The 26,567-nt window shown below is 35.7% G+C and overlaps 1 protein-coding gene across 1 annotated transcript in view; it reads left to right on the plus strand.

Moving 5' to 3' along the window:
- LOC129242814 (mucin-5AC-like) overlaps positions 1-25,670 on the plus strand; it is a 166,868-nt gene extending 141,198 nt beyond the window's left edge. Inside the window, exons 4-5 of the mRNA XM_054879670.1 lie at positions 23,751-25,380; positions 25,603-25,670. Of these exons, the coding sequence (XP_054735645.1) occupies positions 24,089-25,380; positions 25,603-25,651 (1,341 nt within the window). The 5' untranslated portion in view covers positions 23,751-24,088 and the 3' untranslated portion in view covers positions 25,652-25,670. The remainder of the gene's footprint in view (positions 1-23,750; positions 25,381-25,602) is intronic.
- The last annotated feature ends 897 nt before the right edge of the window (positions 25,671-26,567 follow it).

Here is a 26,567-nt window from a genome sequence, read left to right on the forward strand (position 1 = left end):
TGTGGGGCATTTGAGTAGATCTGTTGAACAAACATGTGGAATGTTTTTGACCATTTTTTTGTATGTATGTATATACAAGTACATATTGTATTTGTAGTAGTTTTGATAAAAGAATACCCTGTGACTTAAGGGGTTAGGGATAGTCAGAGGACCGAAAAAATTATGATTTTCAATAATCTTTATTTTTGCTAGCCAATTGCTTTATTTTCCAAAAATAAAAACATAACATTAATACATCTTGTTGCGACTTAACTTTAGCAAAATATTAACAAAAAAAAAAGAGTAATTGTAAAAGTTATCGCTGTTTGTGTGGATCCCGTTTCTCCAGAAGTCCCTTGCGGTGATCATCACAAGTCCTTGGATATCCATCTAAAATAAATCGGACAAGAGAAATGAGTTTTATTAAAAGATAATAGTGTGCCTGATCCAAGCTTTTTTAAAACTAACAATATGGCGACCTCAGGAATTATTTTTCAGACCTTTGAGAAAAAAATCGACAATTAAGTGCTTAAAAAACGAAATTTTGAAAAAATCCTTCTATCAGGCACGAGTTTTTTATGTTTTTCAAAAGCAGTATAAATTTTGTTTAAATCAACAAAGCGGTTTTTAAGTTACAGTGATCACCCATTCAAAAACATAGTTTTGAGAAAAACACCTTTAAAGTTTTGCTATCGATTTATGTAGAGTTATACGAATTATCTAATTACTTACACTGTGTCATCTATTCCTGGGCCATATAAGTAATAGTTCTTCAGCAGCTTCCAAAATATCGATTTGCTGTTGCCTACGTAGCATTCTACCTTCTCGAGTGTTATCGTTAGCGTGCTTATCTGCCACTTTCATATGTGCAGCATCCATTTTTTCAGCTCGGGAGTGCCCGAGCGCCCTTTTTTAATTGTTGAATAACTCGAAAAGTATTTGTCGGATTCACTTAAAATTTTCACACAATATTTTTGAGATATTATGCTTTAAGAAAATGCAAAATCAAAAAATCCAATTTTTTTTTAATTCTGACTACCCCTAACCCCTTAAGGGTTTCGAATATCTGCAAAGTATTTTGGAAAATTTATTTATTTCATAGGATATTAGAGTCCATATATGTATACGTAGGCACATAAATTGTAAAATTCTAAGAAAAAATATAATTTATTGAAAACAATTTTGTTACAATTTTCTAGATAAAAAATGCCAAATACATACCTACACATATCTAACCAGCTCTATTACTCTTTCTTTAGTGTTTCATTATCTTTGAAATATGGACAAATTTCAGAGTTATTTGTTATAGAATGTTTTTAAATAGGCGAGATCTACATCAAGGGACAAAATATGTAAATTTTACTCAACATCAATAAAAAAGGCAAAAGTAAGAGATGTCTGTCTACCCTTTGCTTCGACTAGAAGCGTTAATATGTGCACAATGTTGTTTTTTTAATAGATCTGCATTTATTCTTAAAAATATCATCATCAAATATATGTTATCAAAGGATAAAAAAAAAATCAAAATGCATAGAAAAACAAATATAAAATAAAAACCAAAATATTCATTGTGCTTCACATTTTCCACCTTTTTCAAAATAACCCGATGTTGTTATCAAATTGACACAAGAGACTGGCGCGTGTTGGAGAAACTATCCGCATTGTACCAAAAATTATTTATATCTAAACGATAATTTTAAATCGTTAGTTGAGTTCAATTTGTATAATTTTCCATATACCTCCTATACATACAATATATCGTATGACCCTAAACATAATGAATTTCACTATTGATTTCCCTATCCGCCTTTTTTAAACATTTAATTATTAATATTCGAAAACTTTAAGTACACATGAAACACAAATTTAAACTAAATCTTGATTCTTGAATACAATGTTAATTCGTATATTTTCTTCTTTACAGGTAACTATTTTGTGGAAAAATTATATGAATATCTGAAAACAAAAACGAGTGAGTCAGCTCAGACATTATGTTTATTCTATTTAAAATAATTGCCAACCCTTTTTTTGCAATACATAAAAATACAAAAAGCCGAATTAACCCTCCGTTGGGCAACCAAGTCTGGCCCTTTTTCGACTTTGGACGCGAATTCAACGTATTTCTATTATAACTAATGTCCTAAGCTTCCAGGTAACTTCCTTAATCTTTTATCGATTTATGGTAATAACTTTTGACAATGATGCTTAAACAGGACGAAAAAAAGGATTTAAAACGTTACACCTTCGGTTGGGCACCTCGGGTCTGGCATTTTTGTATTTGCTAGGAAGCTGATGGGCTCAGAAAAAATGATGCGAGACGAAATTTTTGATGACGTAATCGATCATATTGGTCCTTGCAAACATCGAAAATCGTATGAATAATGCAGCCAATTACTATCCCTGGGAATATTCTAATCAACCAACCAATCGAAGCCGATACACTCACAGCGAAATGAGATTGTTGTTTTTGTCTACAAGAGGCGAAAAGCTTCGTTGAAAAACTCGTTTCTATTGTCTTGTATGCAAGATTTCAGTATGTTTTGCTTGCCTTCCACCAAATCCATAGGTAAATATTATTTCACATTTTACCATAACTTGCATTGCAATCAACTTTTTTTCTTCAACCTTTATCGAAATGAGTCAAAAGAAAGAACAAAACATAAAAATCCTTTTTTCGCAAACCAAAATATTTTGGGCGGTTATTTTTGCCTCTGCACTTAGCTCAATGTATGCCAAAACCAATGGAAAAGCCAATAAATTAAAAATATATGCCTGCAATACTTAAAAATGAATTATAAATGTGGCGCATTTCTCCATACAAAAGCATGTAAGTACATAGGGGTCTGGCCAGACCCGGGTGCCCAACTGATGGTTTTAAATGGATGCCTTGATGGTCTTTGCATTGTTGTTATTTAAAGTTCTAATCTGTCATCCTTGAAATGGAGGCTCTTTGCGATGTTTAGATAACTATTCATTTATTAGAGATAGGAGAAGTATCACGAAACGTGCGATTCTTGGACAGCTAGGCTAGCCATGATAAAATCAAATTTCGAAAAAATCGGCAAAGTCTCCGCTTATGCGTCACCTTATATATGCAGAGTTTATTTTAAATAACATTGAACTCAGTAAAACTTCATCACTGGTTAAAATATACTACAAAGTCACATACGAATTCAATTTGGCGGAAGAAAACCGTGTTTCTGATAAAACCTAAAAGGGCAATAAAATGGGCTTTATTGGTTTGCAAGGTTTACGACATTTAATGTTTATAAAGTATTTCGGGCATATTGTTTTTTATTTACTACTGTACTTTTACTTTTTCTACTGTACTTACTAATAATGCGCCGAATGTTGACTGTTAAGTCGTCAATCGTTGTTGGTTTATGTGCAAAAAGCCTGTGAAGCCCGTCGAACAAATAGACAAGAAAATGTCAATCGACAAATCCATTTCTTGTGATGCTTCTAGTCCAGGAGTTCATCCCAATGAAGTGGTAGATTTAAGCGCTGCTACGTCTTGGGGGTACCCATGAGTACTTATGTGTACCACATACGAGATTGAAAAAAAAAAAACCTTTGGAGTTGACTTTGTCTCCATCGTCAATTTTGAAAAAGTATGAAGCAAAGATGCTTGATCCCTGTAAATCATACCAAACAGTCACTTTTACGGTATGTAGTGGCGTCTCGAGAGTCTCATGAGTATTGCTTTCACTCTAAACACGATAAGTTTGCTTATTTATATACCCATTATGAAAAAGGGCCTATTTCCTAATCAAGGTATAAACCTGGTTCACTTCCAAATTTCTTAACAGTCCATTCTTCGAACATCTAACACAAAGTATGATTCAACTGTTCTTATACGGATATAGGTTGTGTTGTTGAGTACAGTGTCGAATGAACAAATTGAGCTCTTTCGGTAGATCTAAATTTATATCGGGGTTCGCTACCTTCGAACTGCATTACTATCGTATATGTCTAGCGAAACCATGCATCGCTTTGTTGAAGGCATCAAGACGCGTACCACACATAAGGGAAGGAATTTCCCTTATTAATTGCAAAAATAAAATATTGGACTTTAAAGATAAGTGTTTCTTCGCTTTAGTTGTAGCCAATAAGTTGTAGTCAATAAGGCAGGACTAAATTAAGTGACTTGTAACATAACAATTATGCCCTTAAATTAATGCTGCAATAATTGCTCTTAGTAAATATGAATCTACCACTACCATTTTTTAAGAAGTCCGCTATGACCTTCTTACTACCGATTTTCCCGACACCTTGCTTTCAACCGCATACGAATAGCAATTTTTTTCAATTAAAAAATTCTATAAATGCTTTACAAGGTTATATAAATCAGGTTGTTATAAATCACTGCCGTATCGATACGATTTATATATTGTAACTCGAAAGTCGTACGAATGTTGCCATTGGATTAATCTCGTCGGGGATCATTAATATTGTCGATTGCTGTTTTGTTTCCCGCTCATACGAGTATGCGTAGATTCACGATTCGTCATCCCTTACGTCATAATAGATGTGCTTGGAACCACCGCGGCTGAGTTTTTTCAACGTTTTCATATTTTTGACGAACAAATGTTCATGTAATATTCAATCTAACTAATGCCGAAAGACGCGTCTATTTCGCGATACTCGTACGTCACATTATGATCTTACGTTACCAATTGTTTCAGCCCAGAATCGATGGCACAACACGCTATTAAAATGTATTATTAGTCTTTGATTTTTCACCCAATATGCACATTTCATAGCATCTGTCACCGAAATTTATCTCAGGGTGTTGGTTGGTGTTCGGTGTTGGATTTTTACGACCGAAATGTTGAATGTCGCTATTACAAATAACTTTCTATAATTTCATGTTTCTTATTCGCAGTGGACTAGAACCCTTTGTCATGAAACCTTCATCTCACACTCTTTTGCCTCATCATACATTCTATCATTCGGCCCTATCTGCTATTGCCTTATCGTTGTTTCTTATCGTGTAATTTCAGCAAGCATTTCTTTTTTTATCTACTTGCTTGATATGCCAAAAATACTTAACAACATTTTTGGCTTATTTATGGTTGCGCACTCGGTTAAGTTATTTCTTTTAGTTCAACTAACATTGGCAAAAAAATATTTATTGGCAGTTATTAAACAGCTTTTTATAAACGGGGTTGCGCTTAACACTTGCAGTCTACAATGAGTTTACGATTCGCGACTCTTAAATAATGGAACTGATGAATATAATATTTTATTTTGATTTCATACACATTTACATTTACTTACATATTAGTATCATATTCAATTGACGAGTACTTTCGTTGCATTATTCAGTGCTGGAAGTCTTCTGTCGGCTCCTTTGCGATGCGTGCTGGTTTCTCTTTCCGAACTTCGACGAAATGGAAACATTTGTTTTTTATGTAAGTTCTTACTTCTTAGTTGTAAATTTATGATTTTTCAAATATAATTTCAAAATTAGCAAGAACCAAGAGTCCAATTTCAGAGACTTGAAGTCTGGACTCAAAATTAAAGTCTAATTGTGAAAAAAGTGCTGTCGCACTAGAGCCAAGAAAAACTCTACTTAAAATTGCCTCCTCTAACTGCCATTCGAACTTTTGCCGTGCCTGTTTAGAGAAACTGCAAGATTGCTTATTTCGGTAGGAGCTAAAGGGTTAAAATGTATTGCAAAAAATTCCTCGTTAAATTCTACCATAAAAGTATATGGGTAGAAAATATATTTCAAGATGTTTTATTTCAAAATTTTTTGATAAAATATTCGCTCTTTCACCCTAAATTCTTGAATTTGAACACTCGATAAAAAAAGTCAGACCCTTTGGTCTACTACCTTCTTCGGCAAAGTGGAACGTGGAGATATCTTCTGCCGTTTTGTTTGCGTTTGTTCGTGTTGAGTAACATTTGTGTAAAATTGTTGAACTGTTTCCCAAGGAACATTGATGGCATTGGAAACTTGCTGCACGTAAATTAGTATTCTGTAAAAATTCGTCGATTGTAATATTCCTAGACGAAACTGGTGAATGAGAAATCTGACAGAATTCAAACTGAGCTCAGCTGAGATGAATGCCAGTTACAGATGCAGGCGTAGGCGTCTGCGTTATGCTTGAAAAATCAGGGAGTGAAAATAAAATTTGGTTAGCGCCTTGTCTTAGCGCCTTGATAGCTCTTTACAGTTCGAGTTATGGGTGAAATATCAGTTCAGTCCATAAGTTCGTGCGTATTTTACCCATAATTTCACTTTTGTACGATTTTTGCATACAAAAAATTATTCGTGGAATATAACGGAACTATTTATATTTTCTTTGATATATTGTGCATTCAACAAGGGATTTTAATCGCACGTGTTGTTAAAAAATAAAATGGAATCTGCGAACGCGTATAAGAGGCATATTTTGTATTTTTTTTATAAAAGTGCGCAAAAGTGGTTTTCAAAATTCCGAAGTGGTAACGTGGTGCGACGTGGAGGATGCCCCGCGCGCTGGTCGTCCTGAAGTCTTTAACTCCGACGCCGTGCTCAAACTCGTGGAAGCTGAGCTAAATTTGACAGTCGATATGATAGCTCAGAGGTTAAATTCGTCGCATGGAAGAGTTCACAGGCACGTGGTTCAGCTGGGAAAAGTTTCAAAGCTGGGAAAATGGTTCCGCGTAGACTTTCCGTGAGCAGAGAGTGAATGTGTGTTCTCAGCTGCTGCAACGGCTTGAAAATGAAAGTTTTTTGAACCGTATCGTAACTGGTGATGAAAAATGGGTTCTTTATAATAATCCTGTTCGTAAACGCCAATGGTTAGATAAAGATGAAACACCAGAACCGACCCCTAGAGATGGCCTTCACCCCAAGAAGATTCTCCTGTCTATTTGGTGGGATATAGCCGGTATTGTTTATTATGAACTTCTGGCACCAAACCAGACGATAACTGCTGATTATTATTCCCATCAGCTATCAAACCTTAATGAGGCACTTAAAAAAAATCGACCGTCTTTAGTGAGTAGGCGCAAAGTTTTGTTTCACTACGACAACGCAAGACCTCATACCGCAAGGCAAACATTAGGCAAGCTGAACGAGCTCGGATGGGAGCTAACGCCGCATCCACCATACTCTCCGGATATTGCACCTTGTGATTATCACCTTTTCCGTGGACTTCAATCCCATATGAGTAACAAGAACTACTCCTCAAAAGAAGCTATAAAAAGGGATATCGAAGCGTATTTTGGTTGCAAGGACAAACAATTTTTTGAGCACGGAATTAAAAATTTGCCTAAACTTTGGGAAGACATTGTAAATAATGAAGCAAAATATATTATTGATTAATAAATACTTTAGACATTTTTTATTAATTTTAAAAGCACCTTTAGAAAACGCACGAACTTATGCACCGAACTTATAACCTGATAAAAAGTATTTTCTTGTTTACTAAAAATTAAATTCATAATTTTCATCAATTTATGTTAAAAAAAATCTTAATGATGCAATTTTTTTCGCAATATTTTCTGTCTCAGTATGTTTTCAACCTGTGAAAGTATTTTTTGCATTCTGCAAAAATGCTTTAAATTTAGAGAATTATATAATATATAACTATTAATATAAAATAGTTCAGGCTGGTTTTTTCCAATAGTTTTTATCTCACTATTTAATGGCAAAAATATTTTGTTATAAATGACGTACAAGTTTCCTTCACCATATCAACTCTCTCAATCTCGTTCTCTCACTCTGACATTCGTGGAATTGACCCCATTTAAATACAACTAAGAATTTTCCCACGCTGCAATGCTGTGTGAGTAAATTACTAACACAGTTACTCGGAATTACTATGGATGAAAAATATGTATGCGTGTAACTTAGCTAAACTCTCATGTCATCAATTCATTTACACCTCGAACTTAATCGACGCCTTGCCACTTTTGCCGCCTTTTTGGCTTTAACTAAATACGAAAATCCTACAACCGAGTAAACAAAATTGTTTACTACATTCCAACAAAATAACAAAACACAACTTGTAAACATTAGCACCAGTGCATTCCAGTACTGACGAAAAAAATCAATAAAGCTACTTTACCCTCAACACATTTACACCGCTAATACAGCTAGAGTGGCCACACATACGTAGGATGTACGTAAATCTGCTCAAGTGGTTGGCATACCCCCCAACTAGTGGAATTACGTTAACCAACAACGTCACTAAACCCACTAAGAGTGCAGCCAAGTGCAATGGAACGGCGGCCAATTTGAGAAGGTTCATTGCACAGCTGCCGGTTTGGGGTGCCAACAAAAGGAGATCAAGGTTTTTTCATAGCAACATAAAAGTTGAAATGTTGACTATGCAAATTTTTACTAGTAGGTATATTTGAAAAAAACTGGTATGTATACATATATTTGAACGTGAACTTATGGATTTACTCACAAAAAATTGTTAGAAAATTCCACTAAAATCGGCAGCTCTGTATATTTAGCGTTCAATGCTCATTATTTCGAGTTCAATGCACCAAATTTTATACAAATTTACGCCAAGCTATTTAAAACATAAAAAAATAACTAAAAGAACTAATCAGTAGCATCAGAACACCTTATGTACGCCAACATGCCGAGGTTGTCGTTTATTATAAATAGCCGCCGTGTGCGTTTATGTCACTCATACGCCATCGCCGCCCGCTCCTTTGCACGTGAAGCAATTTGTCAAGAGCACAAGCAATTCGCGGTCGCTTATGTCGGTCGTCGTTCTCTATTTATAAATTTATGCACACATATTTTTTATATTTTTAGTATGCATAGAAAAATATTTCTTATTTTAGGGGTATTTCGTTGTATTTTTATTTTCATAATGACTATCACACGACCTATTTATGTTTCAATCGATTTTTCGCGTTCATTCACCACATTACTTTAAGCTATTTAAGCGATGTGGCCCAGTTTTATGTTTAAATTGCATTTTGGTCATTAACCATTTGTTGCTTTTTTGCAGACATTTTCGGATGAAATATTATACTCGAAAAGTCGTAAATTTTAGATAGCTTTGTAAAAGGTAGCGGCAATGACTGGAAGAGAAAAAGGAAATAATAATTAAGTGGGACATTCAAAATCAGTAATCAGCAATCAGCGGAAAGTATAAACAGGTAGCACTTATCATAATTGATTACATTCTTATACAAGGGTGGGTCAATAAATTCTTGGAACACCTCAAAATAGTAGTTTGTCTTTCTGGCTGATCAGCTAAATAGTATTATTATAATAGCGAATTAAAACACACAGCATTTTCGTAAAATTGGAGAAAATTAAATTTCATAAACCCACCAAACTATTAGCTATTTGGCGCTGCAGCGAGCACTTAAACTAAACAAACTCCTATGGGAACTGTTCACCATCGTTTCTTTCAATTGGTATAGTCGTATCAGTACAAGTAATGTCGAACGTTCTGTTGGCGCTACTTACTTCACCACATCCGAATGGTCGATATAATCCACGGTATGGTATTGGACAATTGAAAGGTGAAGTGGCGCAAATATGAAGGGATGGTATGCTTGTGAAAAGGATTATTGGTTTTGCACAAAAACTTTGATATGAAAAGTCTATCCCTCAGACGAGTGGCGCATTTGCTTAGTAGAGACCAGTAGTGCATGGCGATGATGTTTAATCGCAGTCCAAGCAAGTTTTTGCAATCTGAATGGATTTTTGCATCGCTTAGTAACACTAAAAAAACAGAAACTAATAGTAGTCAGTGGACTTGTTGTGGTAAATCGTGGTCGAAGGAGGCCAAGCTGATTCTATCGACCAACCGCCGGCACGGCAAGCGACAGTTTTCTGGGATGTGTACGATGCCATTCACATTAATTTCCGTGAAACCGATAAATCAGTCACAGATCTTAGGTGAAAATGTTCGTCTTTGGCAAAAAGAAAAAAATATTAGGAGTAACAACGCTTAGATGATTTAGATTACGAATTGAAGCTTCATTCAGTATGTTCTCCAGATTTATCCCATGCGGCGATTTCTGTTTCCCGATATGAAGAAATATCTCGACTGCTAGATATATGGGTGGAATGAAAAGGCTCTCCCTGGAGGACATCGTGAAGTTGTATTATTTAAAAGGCATCAACAAAGTGTAGAAATATTAGAGGATAAGTAAAACGAAGCTAATAGGATACTATGTGGACCAATAAACTATTTTCTAGCCAACATGGTGTTCCTTCTTTCAATTGTTAAGTACTTATTGATCCCTTTGCAGTCGTTGGCGTTTGCGAATTCAGAGGAGCATTATAAGATATTGGTTCCGAAATATTTGTATCGAATTTCCCTAGAGAGTAATTCGTTGCTTCCGTCGGGTATTTTTAATAGCTTGGGAACTTAAAATGATCACACAAATCAGAAAAATTGTTGAAATGATTTGAGACTTAACAAAAACTCAACTTTTTTTTATTGCATAAATTGTTAGTATAACTACTCAAGAATATGTGGTAAAAATTTTAAAGCGAAATTCGCATTATTCCCGATTCTATGACCACTTAAGTGACTGCCCGTCGGTTCCGCACCATAGCGCGCGTTAGTTAGAACGACGTTTTTCTCGAAACTAGTTTTTTTCAATTGGTGGCACTCTAGCTCAAAAAGTTATAGACCAATCGTTATTAACTTTTTTCGGAGTATTCTTTATTCAATCCTAATCCATATGAACCTAATTTTGGGATTATTTTATCATTAAAAATATTTTTTTAAGCAAAATAAATGAAAAAATATGGTATGAAAAAATTACATTGTATTCAAGCGCCTCAAAGATACGCAATTTTCAATACTATTTTACCACAATTAAGTTCTTATTCTTAGGAAACATGTTGTTAACGAAAAAAAATTGTTGTTGATTACGGAGAAAAATTGCAACTTCAGGAATGCCCTCCATGTTTAAAAAATGTCTGATTATTCCTTCCTTGTTCAAAAAATTCTCAGAAAACACCAAAATTTCGGCCTCCTAAACCGGTTTCCCCCCTTAAACTCTGCTATATAATTGCATGGCATTTATTTTTAGAATATATATGTCCGCTGCGGCTATGAGTTACATGGTCCATTTGATCAGTTGACTGTTTTTTTTTCATAAATGTGGCCGTATGGCGTCAATGGTGGCCTGAATAGCGCAATATATCGATAGTCAAGTTGCCTATCTTGTTTTGATTGTCAAGTGTGTTATCTTGTTAGAATTAAATGTCGTTGCAGTAGCTTTAAATAATCATCATCATTTATAAGTTACAAGACGTGATCTCCATTGCTGACGTAGTCGTCGTCTAACAAGAATTTGGGGCGAAGTATTTGAAAATATGAAGTCATCACTTCTTAGGGGTTTCTTTTAGCTGAACATTGTGGCATAAGAAGATGAAACATGAAGTAAAAATTTGCTACTAAAAACGCTATGAATTTAAAATCTTTTCCACTTAGAACAGAAAACCAAAATTTGATTGGCCTATGCCTATAATAACCATTTAATTTAATTGCGAAACAAGAAACAAATTCAGTTAGAAATACTTTATGTTTCGCGCTTTTAAGTATTTATGTATTTGAACCTATACCACATAACTAAATATATTCACTCACTTACGCTGCAGAGGAGACCTGAAACAACTATCTGGTTCAGAACTAGTACAATTTAAGCCAATTGGAAACTAGCTTGAAACTCATGTTGCGAGGGAACGTCATGTGTACTCTATTACTCCAATGGCAGTAGCTCGAACTGTAACACAGTTGTCTCATAAATATGCTTTAATTCGTCAAATTTAACACCAATTCAGAACTAGCGGACCTAAGCAGATCTAATCTGTCGAATTTAGTATTAGCTCCAAACCATCGATAGATGTACAACAGACACTTCCCAGGAGCATCGGCGTGCAAAATTCCCCAGTTATTTCTAACTTATAAATAAAGCGAACCTGTGATGGTGCTAAATTGGCTAGAAGCGCATCAGTTCAGTACTAGTGGATATTCTAGCAAAGTACGGATGCTACATACATGAATACAAAAATTAGACAAGTATTTTGAAGAGCATAGCAACAGACATAGAATCATAGTAGAGAAGACAGTGTTATAAAGCTGGCCTTGAATTCCTGATAGCAACCGTTAAGATAGAAAATGAAGAACAGTACATGTTCTGTAGACTCTACAAGAAATGAAAGGATAATGGGCGTAAAAGCAGAGCATTCTAAAAAATCTACTAGAAGATGTGATAATTTTTTTGGTACTTTGGATAAAAAAAATCGAGTTCCACGATTTTCCGGCGAGTCCCACGATTATCCAGTCACTGTTAGGATAGCAAAAGGTCGCTTCTTGATCTAGGACCAAATCTGTTAATCTCATTCTATAAAAACTAGATACAAGATCTTTAACAAGTTTATATCAGGTCATCTTGTCATAGTCGGTTCTTCGGATTTATATCTGACCAAAGAGTGTCACTCCAGCTGCATTCCCCAAACATTTATGGGGAATATTTATACTGTTACAACAATAACACCTTTTGGGCTCACCTGATTTTTTTTTTTTTTTGAAGTGAAAACTTCTTTAGAATCGTTGGGAGTGATTAGAGGAAAAGTGAAACGAAAAAGCGACTTCTTGGCTACGAAGCGTTATATTATATGTTGATATAAACGTAGCGACGAACTAAATAACTTTTATTTTTTCTTGTGATTCGAACCACGGATTTTGGATCGGAAGCTCACATTGCTAGTCGCTCGGCTATCGCGCCATGCTGTCGGCGCTGGCCTAAAAGTTATTTAGTTACGAAGCGTTATATTATATGTTGATATAAACGTAGCGACGAACTAAATAACTTTTAGGCCAGCACCGACAGCATGGCGAGGTAGCCGAGCGACTAGCATTGTGAGCTTCCGATCCAAAATCCTTGGTTCGAGTCACAAGAAAAAAATTTTTTTTATACAGTTATTTTATTTTATTTTATGATATGTTTATGAGGAGCTTTTTTTCATGGCAGAAATACACTTGGTGTTTTGCCATTGCCTGCTGAGGGGTGAGCGCTATTATATTAGAAAAATAGTTTTCCTTAATTTTGGTGTTTTCACTGAGATTCGAACTGACGTTCTCTCTGTGAATTCTGAATAGTAGTCACGCACCAACCCATTCGGCTACGGCGTTTGTTTAATTTTACTGATGCAAAAATGAGGAAAAATATATGAATAAAGTTTGCTTACTGTTTACACATTTTCCAAAGGTGACGGAGAACCAAAAAAAAAGTCGATTTTCAAACAAATACGAGTGCATATGTGTAATTGTGTTAGAGTTTCGGTTACGCCCCAGCAAAACCTGCGTGCATATGTGTTTGTAACATTCAAAAAAATGTAATTGTGTTAGAGTTTCGGTTACGCAGGTTTTGCTGGGGACGCTCATAATAGCAACCGCGTGTGTATTTTTATATTCGTAAATATTTTCATTTTTAAATATTTACCGCAATTATGCCGAAAAATAATGCAGAAAAGTGTCGTGAATATCGACAGAAAAAAAATTAATAAATAGCATCACGGAATTCATTCACGAAAATTTAATAAAGTATACACCAGAAGTATCGCGGATACTTAGAAAAGATTACGATAAAGTTCCAATAATTTTAAGTGGCGATTTTAACGTAAATTTTGCATTGGACACAGCGGTTCCTTCAATTGACTTTCTCAATACAACATTCAATTTAAAAATGTGTAACAATCGCACTGAATCAACAACACGATCAAAAACAACATTTGACGCGGTATTTCAAAGATATGTTGACAACATCGAAACCAAAGCATTTGTATCATATTTTAGCTATCATAAGCCACTCGTATCATTTGTTGAAATTGAAAACATTGAGGATGAATAATAATAAAATGAAGAAAATAAAATATGAACTTTATAGCAATATTATAATGAACCTATAATTATCCCGCCCCTAATGCTGCTTTCGTCTCATTCTCTCTCAGTTTGTTTTACGGAAGGTTTCACTTCTATCGCGTCTAACCGTTAGACTGGTATTTTTTTTTGTTTCTCCTTGTTCACTCCTCTCGGGAGCATAGGGCCTCGACAAGACTGAGTATTGCATTGGTTTCGTTAATCTATTTGCTTTCTGACAGGGAAGGTGATTAGCCTGCCGCTACCAGTCCTAAGTAGTGGGAATGCCTACCTGTCGTTGCTTAGGAACAACGCCTTACTGCTTTGAGCGCCATCTGCGTTTCACATTTTTCTGCCAGAAGGATCACACAAATGGTTGAGGACTTTGCTACATTTGGCGTGTCTGCGCTATTACCGCGGTTGCCCGCTTCCTCTTGCTGGCGCCACTGATGCAATATGTAACTGTGTATTTTTCTTTGTTTTTTGCTTGTTTTACCAGCCACAATGGAAATATTGTGCGGGAATAAGGATGGAAAAGATAAGTTTTTGGGGTTGAGGAATGAGATTTTGTGTTTGTTTTTTTTTTAAACCGGGAAAGTAGGTAAATTTGGAAAAGTACAATGACCGTGCTTTACGTGGGATTCGAACCCACAACCTCTGGGATTGCAGGCTAGTGCACTTTTAGTCTACTGAGGCCACCCAGGTGTTTTGGACGAGGAAAAATTTGCACTTATTTCAACTAACAGCCACATTCTGTACGACTACGAGTTGCTGGTCACCATACCTTTACGTTTGGTTATATAATTTATTTATTTTATATACATAATTTAGAAAAATAAACGTTTGCCCGAACAGTTTTCGAAAACAGCTGATCATCAATTTGAGTTAAACAGTGCGACCGTGAGTAAAAATTACAAGTCAAGAAGCCTCATAATTGATTACTTATTATTTATGCAAAATTAGGATGTTGAATTCTATGCTGCAAAATTGAAGTTCTCAGATCATTTAAGCTCGAATATAATTGATCTTGTATTAACGCTGAGCTTTAAAAATTTTGCTTCGGAATATTTTTAATTTTTTTAAATTTCCTGCTGGGTAGTAAGTAGTACGAATCGATATTTGTTAAGTTCTGTAATAATTTTTTTTTTATAATTTTACCTACCTCATTTTAATTTGTTCTGTTTCATTTCAAAATGTTTGAATTTTTTTCATTAGCTTTATTTCATTTTTTTGTTTTTCATTTGTAATAAAAGCACGTGCCGATTGAAGCATCTCTGGCATGTTGATTCATGCTGGTATGTGAATATGCTAACGGGGAAGATTGGAATGAGTTTGTTGCCGCCCCAGACATATGTATGTTAATTGATGAAGGCATACATGAGAAGAAGAAGATAAACACAGCGAGCTTCTAGATAAGCGATCTTGCGGTGCGAATAAATGAGTGTAGATATGTAATGAGTGGAAAAATACTTAAAAATAAATTGCCTACTCTAAAATATTTTTCGTTATATTAAATATTTACATATACCAACATTTATATTTATATTTCTGTATCAATTCTAAAATATTTGTAGCCTATTCTAAAATATTTCTCGTTATATTTATTAAATATTTACATATACCTACATTATATATTTATATTTCTGTATCAACATGTTTAGACATACGTCTCCTTGGTGTCCATCAGCGTAGGTGACCTTCATTCCAAATGTGCATGTTGGCATGCACATTCGTACATCAGTATATGTACACACCCGTACTATGAAATTTTTTCCATATTTTCCACTTGTGGCTTGCTGGAGTCAGCCGCCATGCGAAAGTGTTTACTTATTTATACAAGTACGCGAGCCCATAGAAAAGCAAAAATCGATACAAATGCGTTTCACAATTAAGCTATTTTTTGTTGTATTTTGAATTTTCAGTAGTTTTAAATATTTAATGCATTTTTGAAATAAATGAAATAAGGTTTACCTTGCCATAGCCAAGTATTTGTGTGATTCGAATCAGATGCTAGAAACTATACACCTCAATAATAGGCCAATATTATTATGTCAAGGTCGCATGCTTCGTATCAACAATAAAAATTAGTCAATAAATTTCTTCACGTTAAAATGCTGTAAAAATAAACTGTTTTGATGTCAATGCCATACGCACGAAAGCACTCTCGTAGTTTCATTTGTCTTTCCTCGATTTGCATGGACAAAGTCAATAAATTATGCCAATAAGTTTCAAATGTTCGTAATGTTTAATTACACTGTGCTATAATAAGGAGCTTTTTTTTTCTTCTACTTTTAGCTTTCATTTCTACAGAAATATTTAAGGCCTGCAGAATTTTAAAAACAACGGTGATATTCATTCAAAATTTGAAAACTTCGCCGTTAAAGTTTTCCTAAAATTCCATAATGTAAGAAAAAAATAAGCGAAATGCCAAAAGAGGTAGATCATTGAAAGACACACTGTCGTCTGAAAGTCGTGGAAATAGTTGCAAAGTCTGTTAAGTGTCATTATAGGTTTTTATGTCGGACAAGTAAATGATTTATGTGCAAACAGCTGGCCTATATCACTGAGTAATTGGACTTCAGGCACACGCCATGCGTTGCTACGCTACTTTTTTAAATAGAAAATGTTGACCAATGTTGTTGTTCGCTCGTTCTCTGCAAATAAGGGAAGCAACAGGGCCCATTTTAAATGCGAACAACAAAAAATATGAGCCCTTAGTTGTGCATGCTGGCTATGCCTAGTTTTGTAGATGTCCAAAGTGAAATACCTTCAAAAAACAGGGTTTTTTTCTTATTGTCTAGAATAAAATAAGTAATATGTATTTAAAAGCTCTTTTTTATATCCAAATTAATTTAAATTTTTAATTTTTTTGTTTTAAAAAAAATAATTTTTTTAATTTGTTAAAAACGGGTTTGTTTTTTAATTTTGTGAAAAAGTTTTTTTTTATAATTTTGTGAAGAAAGGTTGTTTTCTACAATTTTTCTTGTTAAAAAACTAAATTTTTTTCATTATTTAATGCCTTGCTATAAGTGGTTGAGACTATGCTCATTAGTTACACAGGATTCCTATAACTTCTCGAGTTATATTCAAATACGTTCAGCGAATCAGCGATAAATAGCTGTATATTCTTACTTATGTACATAGCGATGTTTCCATCGATTTGCAAACGGGCGCTTCTTCGTATTTTAGACCGATTTTTCACTGGTTTGCGGTGCGTATTTGACTATAACTCTACTACCACTATAAAAATATTAGGGATTACAAAAAACAAACATTTTTTTAAAGTATGTTTTGTCTAAAAAATTTAAAAAATAATTGTTAGATGAATTATTGAAAAGCTATTTCTCCTAAAATTCAATACCATAAACTTCAACAAATTTCAAATAAATCGTTTTCTTCGATAGTCAAGCCGCGATCAAAGCTCTGACGACGCCATGGTACAGAACGAAATTAATAAATTCCTGTAACGAAGAGATCAAATCTCTTGGGCGTGCAGGTAACATATCTCTGGTCTGGATTCCGGGACATAGGAATATCCAGGGAAATGAGCTTGCTGAAGAGTTTGCCAGGAAGGGGACTGAATTGGCTTCAGAGTCCTCCTAACCGGTCATTGGCATCCCGCTGACAGTTGTTAAATGGGAACTGCTCGAATTATTTCTGAGGAAAGCGCAGAAAATATGGAGCTCCATTTCTTCATGTGCTATTTCGAAAACCCTTTGGCCCTGGTGCAATATACGAAGGACTCAGAAGGTCCTTTGGGATCCCCGCCATTCAATTTCCAAACTCGTTGCTGTGTTTACTGGTCATTGGCCGATCGGCACGCACGCGGAAAAGCTAAGGTTACCATTTAACCTCCATTGCAGAAGCTGTGGGGGCCTTTAAGAGAAGGAGACTGTTCACCACTTTCTCTGTAAATGTCCGGGTTAAGTAGCTAGACGATTGAGATCACTGGGCGCTCCTTTCTTCGACAGCCTGAGGCAGTGCGCTAATCTAAGTCCCATCAATCTTCCCCATTATATCAACAGCTCTGGCTGACTAAAGATATCTGCCTGTTGGAGGTTTCACAATGGTATCAAAACGGCGCTTTAGTGCTGCTTGAGGAGTGCCAGACTGGCACTTCAACCATTTCACACACCTACCTACCTACCTACTAAATAAATTGCCGAATTTTTAATTTTTGTTTTCAAAATTTTCTAAGGTATTTCTTATGATACTCAAGCCTACAAATAAAAAAAAATCATAAAAATTTACGACAATGCCCAAAATACTTGGATCACTTAAAGGAATCGTTCTTAATTTAAATTTTTGGTGCTATGCCTATTTTTTTATTTTCTCCTCAGTACAAATAATAATTTTAAGAAACCTGTTTTTTTTTTGTTTTTTGTTTGTTTTTTAATAATTAGACATCATAAATCAGGTTCTGCTTCAAGCACTACTTGGCTGTTTTCAATCCTCAGCCATGCTTCGCATTGCGACAAGTTCACAAAATAAGATTTCTCACATACAAATACATATATTTTATTTCATTAATAACTGCTTATTTTACTTCTAGTTGGCTACAAGTATTTCTTCTGTTTACCCACACTTGCCAGCCTTTCATGTCTTATTTATGTGACCCCAATTAAGAAACAGGGACAATGTACTCGCTTTTACCTTGCGGCCTACTAAGGCAATAACAGAAACACCCCCAATTTTGCACACTCAGTGCATCAACACAAACATATTAAAATGTCTCGGTCGCCGCCGCTCTGTCATGTACATATGTATGTATAAGCATGTATGCATGCACACTATATGTGTATGTGGTTGAGCAACATGGCGTATGCGTTACAATTCAAGTTTCACTGTTCATATTTTTTGAGTTTACTTTTCATTTTACTTTGCACTGTTTGTTTTCTTGTTATCGTGAACATTTTTCATGCTTCTGAAAGAAAAAAAAGTATTAAGAAAAATTGCAAACTCTGCAAGCATAATTTATTTTGTTGCAAAAGCAAATAAAATCGCACATTCGCATAAATTGCATACATACAAACTGTATTTGCACCCGTAATGAATGCGATAAATTGGCCAGATGTCCGAGAGCTCCATTTTCTCACATTTTTCAAGGCTAGCTTACGCATGAGAAAAGTGAAAAAGATAAAAGGCATATGATTTAATGTATACTAAGATTAAAAAATGGTACTCATATTTTTTTGGAACTTTATTATTAGTTTTTACTCATACAGCGGTGGAAATATGCTACATTGCATAAGTGGGCAATGTTTTTGACACTGTAAAGTAGTTGTGTGTGAAAGTCAAATAGTTATTTAGTTAATATGTAAATAGTCAAATATATGAATTTATATTAATCTAACGCAAATAAACTTTTAATCCATAATCAAGCCCAAAATAAACTTTTAATCTATAATCAAATCATTAAGCCAGTGTGAAGGCTTTTTCAAAATAAAGTATCACGGACTATCGGCAAAGCCTCTAGTATATACGGAAATACGACCTACATAGAGACTTGCAGTTGCACACAGTCAAAGTACCGATTAATATTTGTGCGGCTAAGCATGACAAAAGGATTGAACAGCATATCATTGCTGAAGCCTCATCTTTTTTTAATGAAGCCTCATCTTTTTGTAATGAAGCAATATATAGAAGAAGGTTGAGGAGGATTAAACCACCGGACCTAGTCGTAGGCAATGTCTACGAATCCATGAATTACTGAAACCAAAAATAATGTTTTTTTTTATTAAAAAAAAAAAGAAACAATTTATTTTATTCTAACGTTTCAACAAAAAAAAAATTTCCAAGAAAAACATTTTTAATGCAAAGATAATTTTTTATTTATTTATTATTTATTTATATTAATTACGAATAAAATTATAATTAATTAAGCACTAGCTGCCAGGGCTATCGGCAGTCGGCCGATAAATATTTTCAATATATTATTAAACTAAGTAATGTGAAACATTCTTTTTACGAAATAATATTAATTCATAGTTGCGAAAATCTGTTTTAAAGTTAAACGCGAGTATGAAAGATTAAGCGTTTGAGTCACTGTAAGAAGTAATTACAAAATTGCAACAATGCTTTGGATTTAGTAAATTTGAAATATTTAGAGGAAACCCACATAATTTTTTCTCTCAGAGTCAAGCAACAACTTTTTTCTATTTGAATCGCGCGCGAATACTGTACGCCTTTCGCGCAGGAGGTCTTAAATCGCTCTTCCAAAAAATAACCTTCAACATCCAAATATGTACAAATAACGGGTGATTTTTTAGCTATTATCTTTTTAAACAGTTCGTTAAACAGCTGACGCACGTTTCGTGTTTTGTTTCACTGTCAGACGTCTTCAGTAATTTAACCATGAATCGTCTTACAAACGAACAACGCTTGCAAATCATTGAATTTTATTATAAAAATGCGTGTTCTATTAAGAAAGTTTATCGCGCGCTTCTTCCATTTTATGGTCAGTTTAATCGACCCACTGAAGCGGCTATTCGAGCTATTGTGACTAAATTTAGAACCAAATTTACATTATTGGACATCAAACCTCCAACAAGCTTACGTAGGGTGCGAACTGAAGAAAATATCGCAGCTGTATCGGCCAGTGTTAATGCTGACCATCAATTATCCATTCGTCGCTGTTCGCAGCAATTGGGCCTATGTTACTCAACAACGTGGAAAATTTTGCGAAAGGTTTAGGTGTGAAGCCTTTCAAAATACAGCTGGTGCAAGAATTGAAGCCGAACGACCTACCGCAACGCAGAATTTTTGGTAAATGGGCTCTTGGAAACTTGGCCGAAGATCCACTTTTTTATCGAAAAATTGTGTTCAGGGACGAAGCGCATTTTTGGATCAATGGAAGTGAAGATCAGCCAGAAGAATAGCAAGAGCTACCAATGTATCCAGAAAAGTTCACAGTTTGGTGCGGTTTATGGGCTGGAGGTATCATTGGACAGTACTACTTCAAAGATGCTGCGAATCGTAACGTAACTGTGAATGGTGAGCGCTACCGTGAAATGAAATCCAACTTTTTTTTGCCCAAAATGCAAGAGCTTGACTTGCGTGACATGTGGGTTCAGTAAGACGGTGCCACATGCCACGCAGCACACATAACAATGGACTTGTTGAGAGGCGAGTTCGGTGAACATTTTATTTCACGTTCGGGACCCGTCAATTGGCCACCCAGATCGTGCGATATAACGCCTTTAGATTTTTTTTTGTGGGGCTATGTTAAAGCTCATGTCTATTCAAACAAGCCGGCTTCAGTTAACGCATTGGAAGACAACATTAAAGCATTTATATGTGAGATACCGGCCGAAACATTGGAAAGAGTATGCCAAAATTGGACTAAGCGGATGGACCATTTGAAGCGCAGTCGTGGTCAACATTTGCATGAAATAATCTTCAACCATTAAATTATTAAATCGATTTAAATAAAAATTTCATGATTTTTTTTGAATTTTACGTGTTTTTTTTTTTTGAAAAACTTTCCTATAGCTCTTAAAAAATCACCCTTTATAATAAAAAAAAAATGATTTTCAATATTTTCGCTAAAATTATTTCTGAAATTTTAAAATTCTTCTCCTTTTCTCCACTTTCTAACAGTTTATCGATTCTCCTTAGCTGGTTCGATATTTTCCTCTTTTTTAGTTTAGCTTAAGATTAACGAGACATTAGCGTTGTTAGCGCGTTTCTGCACTTAAATATTTACTTTGCTTACTCACACTTAATAATATTCTTACAGTCACACGTCGTTTCAACGCTCGCGGCGGCATTACCAAGGTCGCCCTACTTATGCCATGTCTTTTGTTTTTTCAGACGCCTAATCGTCATTTTCGCACCTCCAACACACTGGTGTCAATAGCTGACGCATTGTCTGTCTATCTGCTCAATGTTATATGTCTATATGTTATATATGTACATATATACATTTATATATGAACACATACCTGAATACCAATTGTACCATCGTGGATCGATAAGCCAACAAACTGACTGATGTCTGTCATCCGGATTTTGTCTATTCTTTGCCCTTATCTTTTGCTCTTATGTCTGCATTTATGTACTTACTTATGAAGATTTGCCTCTTTTTGTGTACATACTTAGGTATATATTTATGTAAGTATTTCCGAATCTTTCAGCGAAATTACGCGTCAATGAGTCAGCAGCTGTGGCGTAGTGAAGTACACATATGCACAGATGTGGACACATACATATATACTCCTAGATTATTTTACGTAGATAACTTTAGGCTATTAATATTACAAATAAAATTAAAGCAAATGAATCCGATTCGTAACAAAAAGTTCTTAATAATTCCGAGGCGTGTGATATTTTTCAAAAGGATTACTAAAAATTTTTCATCACGTTTATCAAACTCACTACTTTTTTCAAAACTGTCGCTATTACTTATTTTTCGAAACGTCAATTCAGTACAATTTCAACCATGGATCGCTTTACACCGAAACAACGCGCTGAAACGGTGACGCTATACATCGAAAATAGTCGTTATATTGTTCTAACTCAACGCGCATATCGCAAAAAGTATCGCGGCAAACAGGCACCGTCTGATAATACTATTCGTCGTTTGGGGTCGAATTTTTTGAGTACGGGACAATAGGAGATCGTCAACATGCCGTTCATCAGCGACCAAGACGTTCCAATGAACTTGTTGAAGCAGTGAGGGAGAGCGTTGCCCAGGAGCCAACAGTGTCATATCGTCGTCGCGCTCAGCATTTTGGCGTCAGTGAAACCATAATGCGGCGCATTTTAAAGGTTGATTTAAATTTGTTTCCGTATAAAGTGCAATTGACACAAAGAATATTGTCGCTTGGAATACGTCCAAACAGTCGTTCGAATGGTTGACACTGAACCCAATTTTTGGAAGCAAATTTTAATGACTGACGAGACACATTTTAACCTCTCTGGCAGCGTGAATAAACAAAATTGCCGCATTTGGGAAACTGAGAATCTACGCGAGTTCCGCGAAACGCAAATGCATGACCCAAAACCATCACTGGGCGATATTTTTACCAAGAAGGGTTACTGGCTTCAACAAAACGGTGCGCCATGCCGCACTGCGAATGCAACAATCGAATTTCTGCAAAGAAATTCCAGGGACATCTAGTGTCAAAAAAAGTGACATCGACTGGACCCCAAGATCACCTGACTTAAGATATAATGCAATGTAGGCGCTTTTTTGTGAAGAGTAATTTAATTGAAGCGCGTAATTCTGTCGTCGAATGCTTAAAATTGCCCTCTATGCTAAAGAAATTTAATTTGTTTAATTTTATGTACACTAATAATTAAAACATTATTGAGTTATTTTTCGTGAAGTGATTTTCTAAGGTTGACACGAAATACTTTTTTATATCTCGAATAATTTAGAAAGAAAACTTATTACTTTGTCTAAATTGCTTAACAATTTCTAAGTAATTGCACCATATCCACTATTAACGGTACGAGCTTGGCTTGGAAAGTTCCAGTTTCTGTACGGAGAAGAATTATACGCTTTTGCTTTTAAAGTATCTATGTATCTATGGCATACTTCTACTGGCATGTGGACGTGGGCGGTATAGTGTACAGCATTGCTCATTAGGAAACCATTTTTTTCTAGCCACTGTATGTATGATTTGTGATGGTATATGATATGATGTGATGCCATTTATTTTGGTATGTTATGCGATGTGTACGATGTGATGCCATTTGGCTTTATTATTATTATTTATAGGGGATATATAGGATATAACCCTAACTTATTTACCACACTGGCTACTATTTATTTATTATGTTATGATGTGATGGGATGTCATATTATGTGAGTCATTGTGATATAATGATGAGATATATAATGTGGTTTCGCATCCTGTTTCGGTTATTTCGTTGGTACCAAATACTAATACAAATATTTTTATGTTCTTTTTTTAGATCAAATAATCAACATTCTCAAGATGTCAGCTGAAGTATCAGTCGTTTGCTCCATCAACGGGCAATGGTCGTTAAGAAATACAGCCGAATAGTTCCCGCAAGAAATTTCTTAGAATTATCGTAAACAGCTCGTAACATCTGGAACAACTAATACTCACTAGTGGACATTCAATTGGAAATGGCGTAATGAAATAGATATACACTTCGATGTAAAAACAAACAAAAAATATCTTCCTTCAAGCGCAAAAGTTTGCCTAATTTATAAGTCCTCTTTCTGAAATACTTGTATTAAAATACTCATTTTACGTAAATAACTACTGTCCGCACAAGAAGCCAATATGAATTCTGTTATTTCCGCTTTTAAAACCAAAAAGAGTTCCAGCAATAATACACCCGCCAATGATAAATCGCTTGCTAGCGGCTGCACCTTAAACACCGCCAGCGCCAGCTCGAAAAAGAAGGCGATCAATGCACAGGACAATGGATACCAGTACCTGCGACACATACGCGAAATCGAATCGGCAACGAAAATGCTATCGCCGGTGGTAGCAGTTGACGATTTCCGGTCACCTTGTGTCGACGTAGTCGATCATGCGCCCGCAACAGTACGTCTGGCCACAACTTTGGAGACGACACCACCTGCCGACTACAATATGAACGGTGCCAAGTGTGCGACGCACAACGTTGGCGATAGTGGGATGACAAATATGAACCCAACAGCTACAATGTCAAATGCTGAGAATGGCAACTGCAATGAATTGCTTGCCATTAAGGCGATAACCAACGGACAAACGAGTCCATCGTCCCCCAGTAGTCCGGTGCAGCAGCTGCCTGATGCAGACGATGACGAGTCAGAGCACTCGGCGGCAGCATGCACAAGCAGTTCCAGTGAGCAAAGCAATAGCACTGTAGTGCATAGTCCCACACGTGTACGTGTAGTGGGGACAGCCGCAGTGTGTGGTGCAACAGCAGTGGCTCCAAACGCTCAACCCAGTCCAGCCAAAAGTCTGCGCAGTAATGCCTCAACATCATCCTCATCTTCTGGCACTTCTGCCACCACATCAGCATCTTCGTCGATTGCCATCTGCAATTCGGGCCCGAGTTCATGCACTTCGTCTACGAGCTGCGACGTAACTACGCTAGCCAATTGCTCGCCACATAATTCCACATTGACGTTATCCTCTTCAGGCAGTGGTGGTGGCGTCAATTCGACACCAGCTTCTCCTACAGATATTATCAGCTGCAATGCTGCAGATGCAAATTATGTGCCTGCCTTTCTCAAGTCCGCTCCCGTCACATTGCCCATCATCATGCCAAACGGCAACAGTGGCTTAGCATCGATGCCACCACATTATCACGCATATGGCATGAATGGCGTTGGTGGTGTGGGCGTGTATGGTGGTGGTACGCCGGTGAACTCAGCGTCGACTACGCCGAAGCATATACGTTACCCCAAGCCACGTCTCAGTTTGAGCCGCTTCATCAATCATTCGATGCCATCGGTGCACGGACGACAGAATCTGAGTGTCGCAGGCGGCGCAACGACGGACGTGAGTTCGGGCGGTGCAGTGGGGACGAACCCGCCTAAGCGCATTTCAACGCATCAGCGGAATTTGAGTTTAGATTTTAGGTAAGTGAGAGAAAAAGTTTTTTTTTATTACATTTAAATTCTTTATGTCGATACAAGTCGACATAAAAATTCATATATATTAATTTTTTTTATTTTTTTATTTTTTATTCAACGTGCACAATACTTGCAATCAAAGTTGAAAAAGTTTAAACGAAATTTAGCATTGCTAAAATTATTGCGTCTGCAGTAGAATTTTGCTTTGTCATTGAATGTCTCCCACAGGTATGCAGCCTTGATATCACAGCATTCGAAAGCACACAACACAAAATAGCTGACGTCATCCAGGCGACACCAACAACTTGTTTTAAGACTTCAACAATTGCCGTTTGTGCTTTTGGCATTTTCAATATTTTCTAGTAAAATAGTCATTACTTGTTGTCTAACCGCAAATATTTGGTCCTTAAATTAATTTGCATTGAAAATCAATGTCCAACCGCAGGTTACTAGTTACTTTAATTAAAAGCACAAAAATTTTATTATTTAATTGTTTGTGGTGATGGGATGTTATTTTACATCACAATTGAAATAACGTAAGTCATATTTCGATAGCCTTGGAATATTTATAAAAGTAAGAAAAACATATAAATTTCATTATGTCTTCTGGTATTCGCGGTTTTTCATTACACAATTTTAGCTCAGAAACACAATTTTCAGCGCATTCACCCGTCAAATATATTTAAGATTTGCTAAATACGAAGATGATAATAATTTTTCTAGTTTGGCTCAAACAAGAGTGACCTTCTCCTTTGATCCCATTATATGCGTGATATATTTCATGTCAAACATTTTTATTAATTTTATAGCCACGTAAGTCTATAGAAAATCGATTCTCTTGCAAAAATTACACTCAACAGAATATGAAGGTTGCCTCTCTTCTTCGAAGTTAGTGCATGTCTGCATTCGCTTGAAACAATTTTCAAAGCACTTGTGCCACTCAGCAGTGGATATCTCCAAAAAGAACTGTTTAAAGGTTTAAAAAGCTTCTTCAGGCATTGAAAAACGTTGACTTCGCATTTTATTTTTGATGTTCGGCAACAAAAATAAATCATTAGGTGTACAATAGGCGCTGTAAGATGGATGGCTTTTTAATTTAATTCAATTTAATGTTTTGGCTGTTCAAAAACTCGTTTTGTGTGAGCCAATAAGTGGGTGCTCGCATTGTCTTCGTGAGGGATGATTCGTCTTCG

This window comes from Anastrepha obliqua, chromosome 3 (genome assembly GCF_027943255.1).
Source record: "Anastrepha obliqua isolate idAnaObli1 chromosome 3, idAnaObli1_1.0, whole genome shotgun sequence".
NCBI classification, from domain to species: Eukaryota; Metazoa; Arthropoda; class Insecta; order Diptera; family Tephritidae; genus Anastrepha; species Anastrepha obliqua.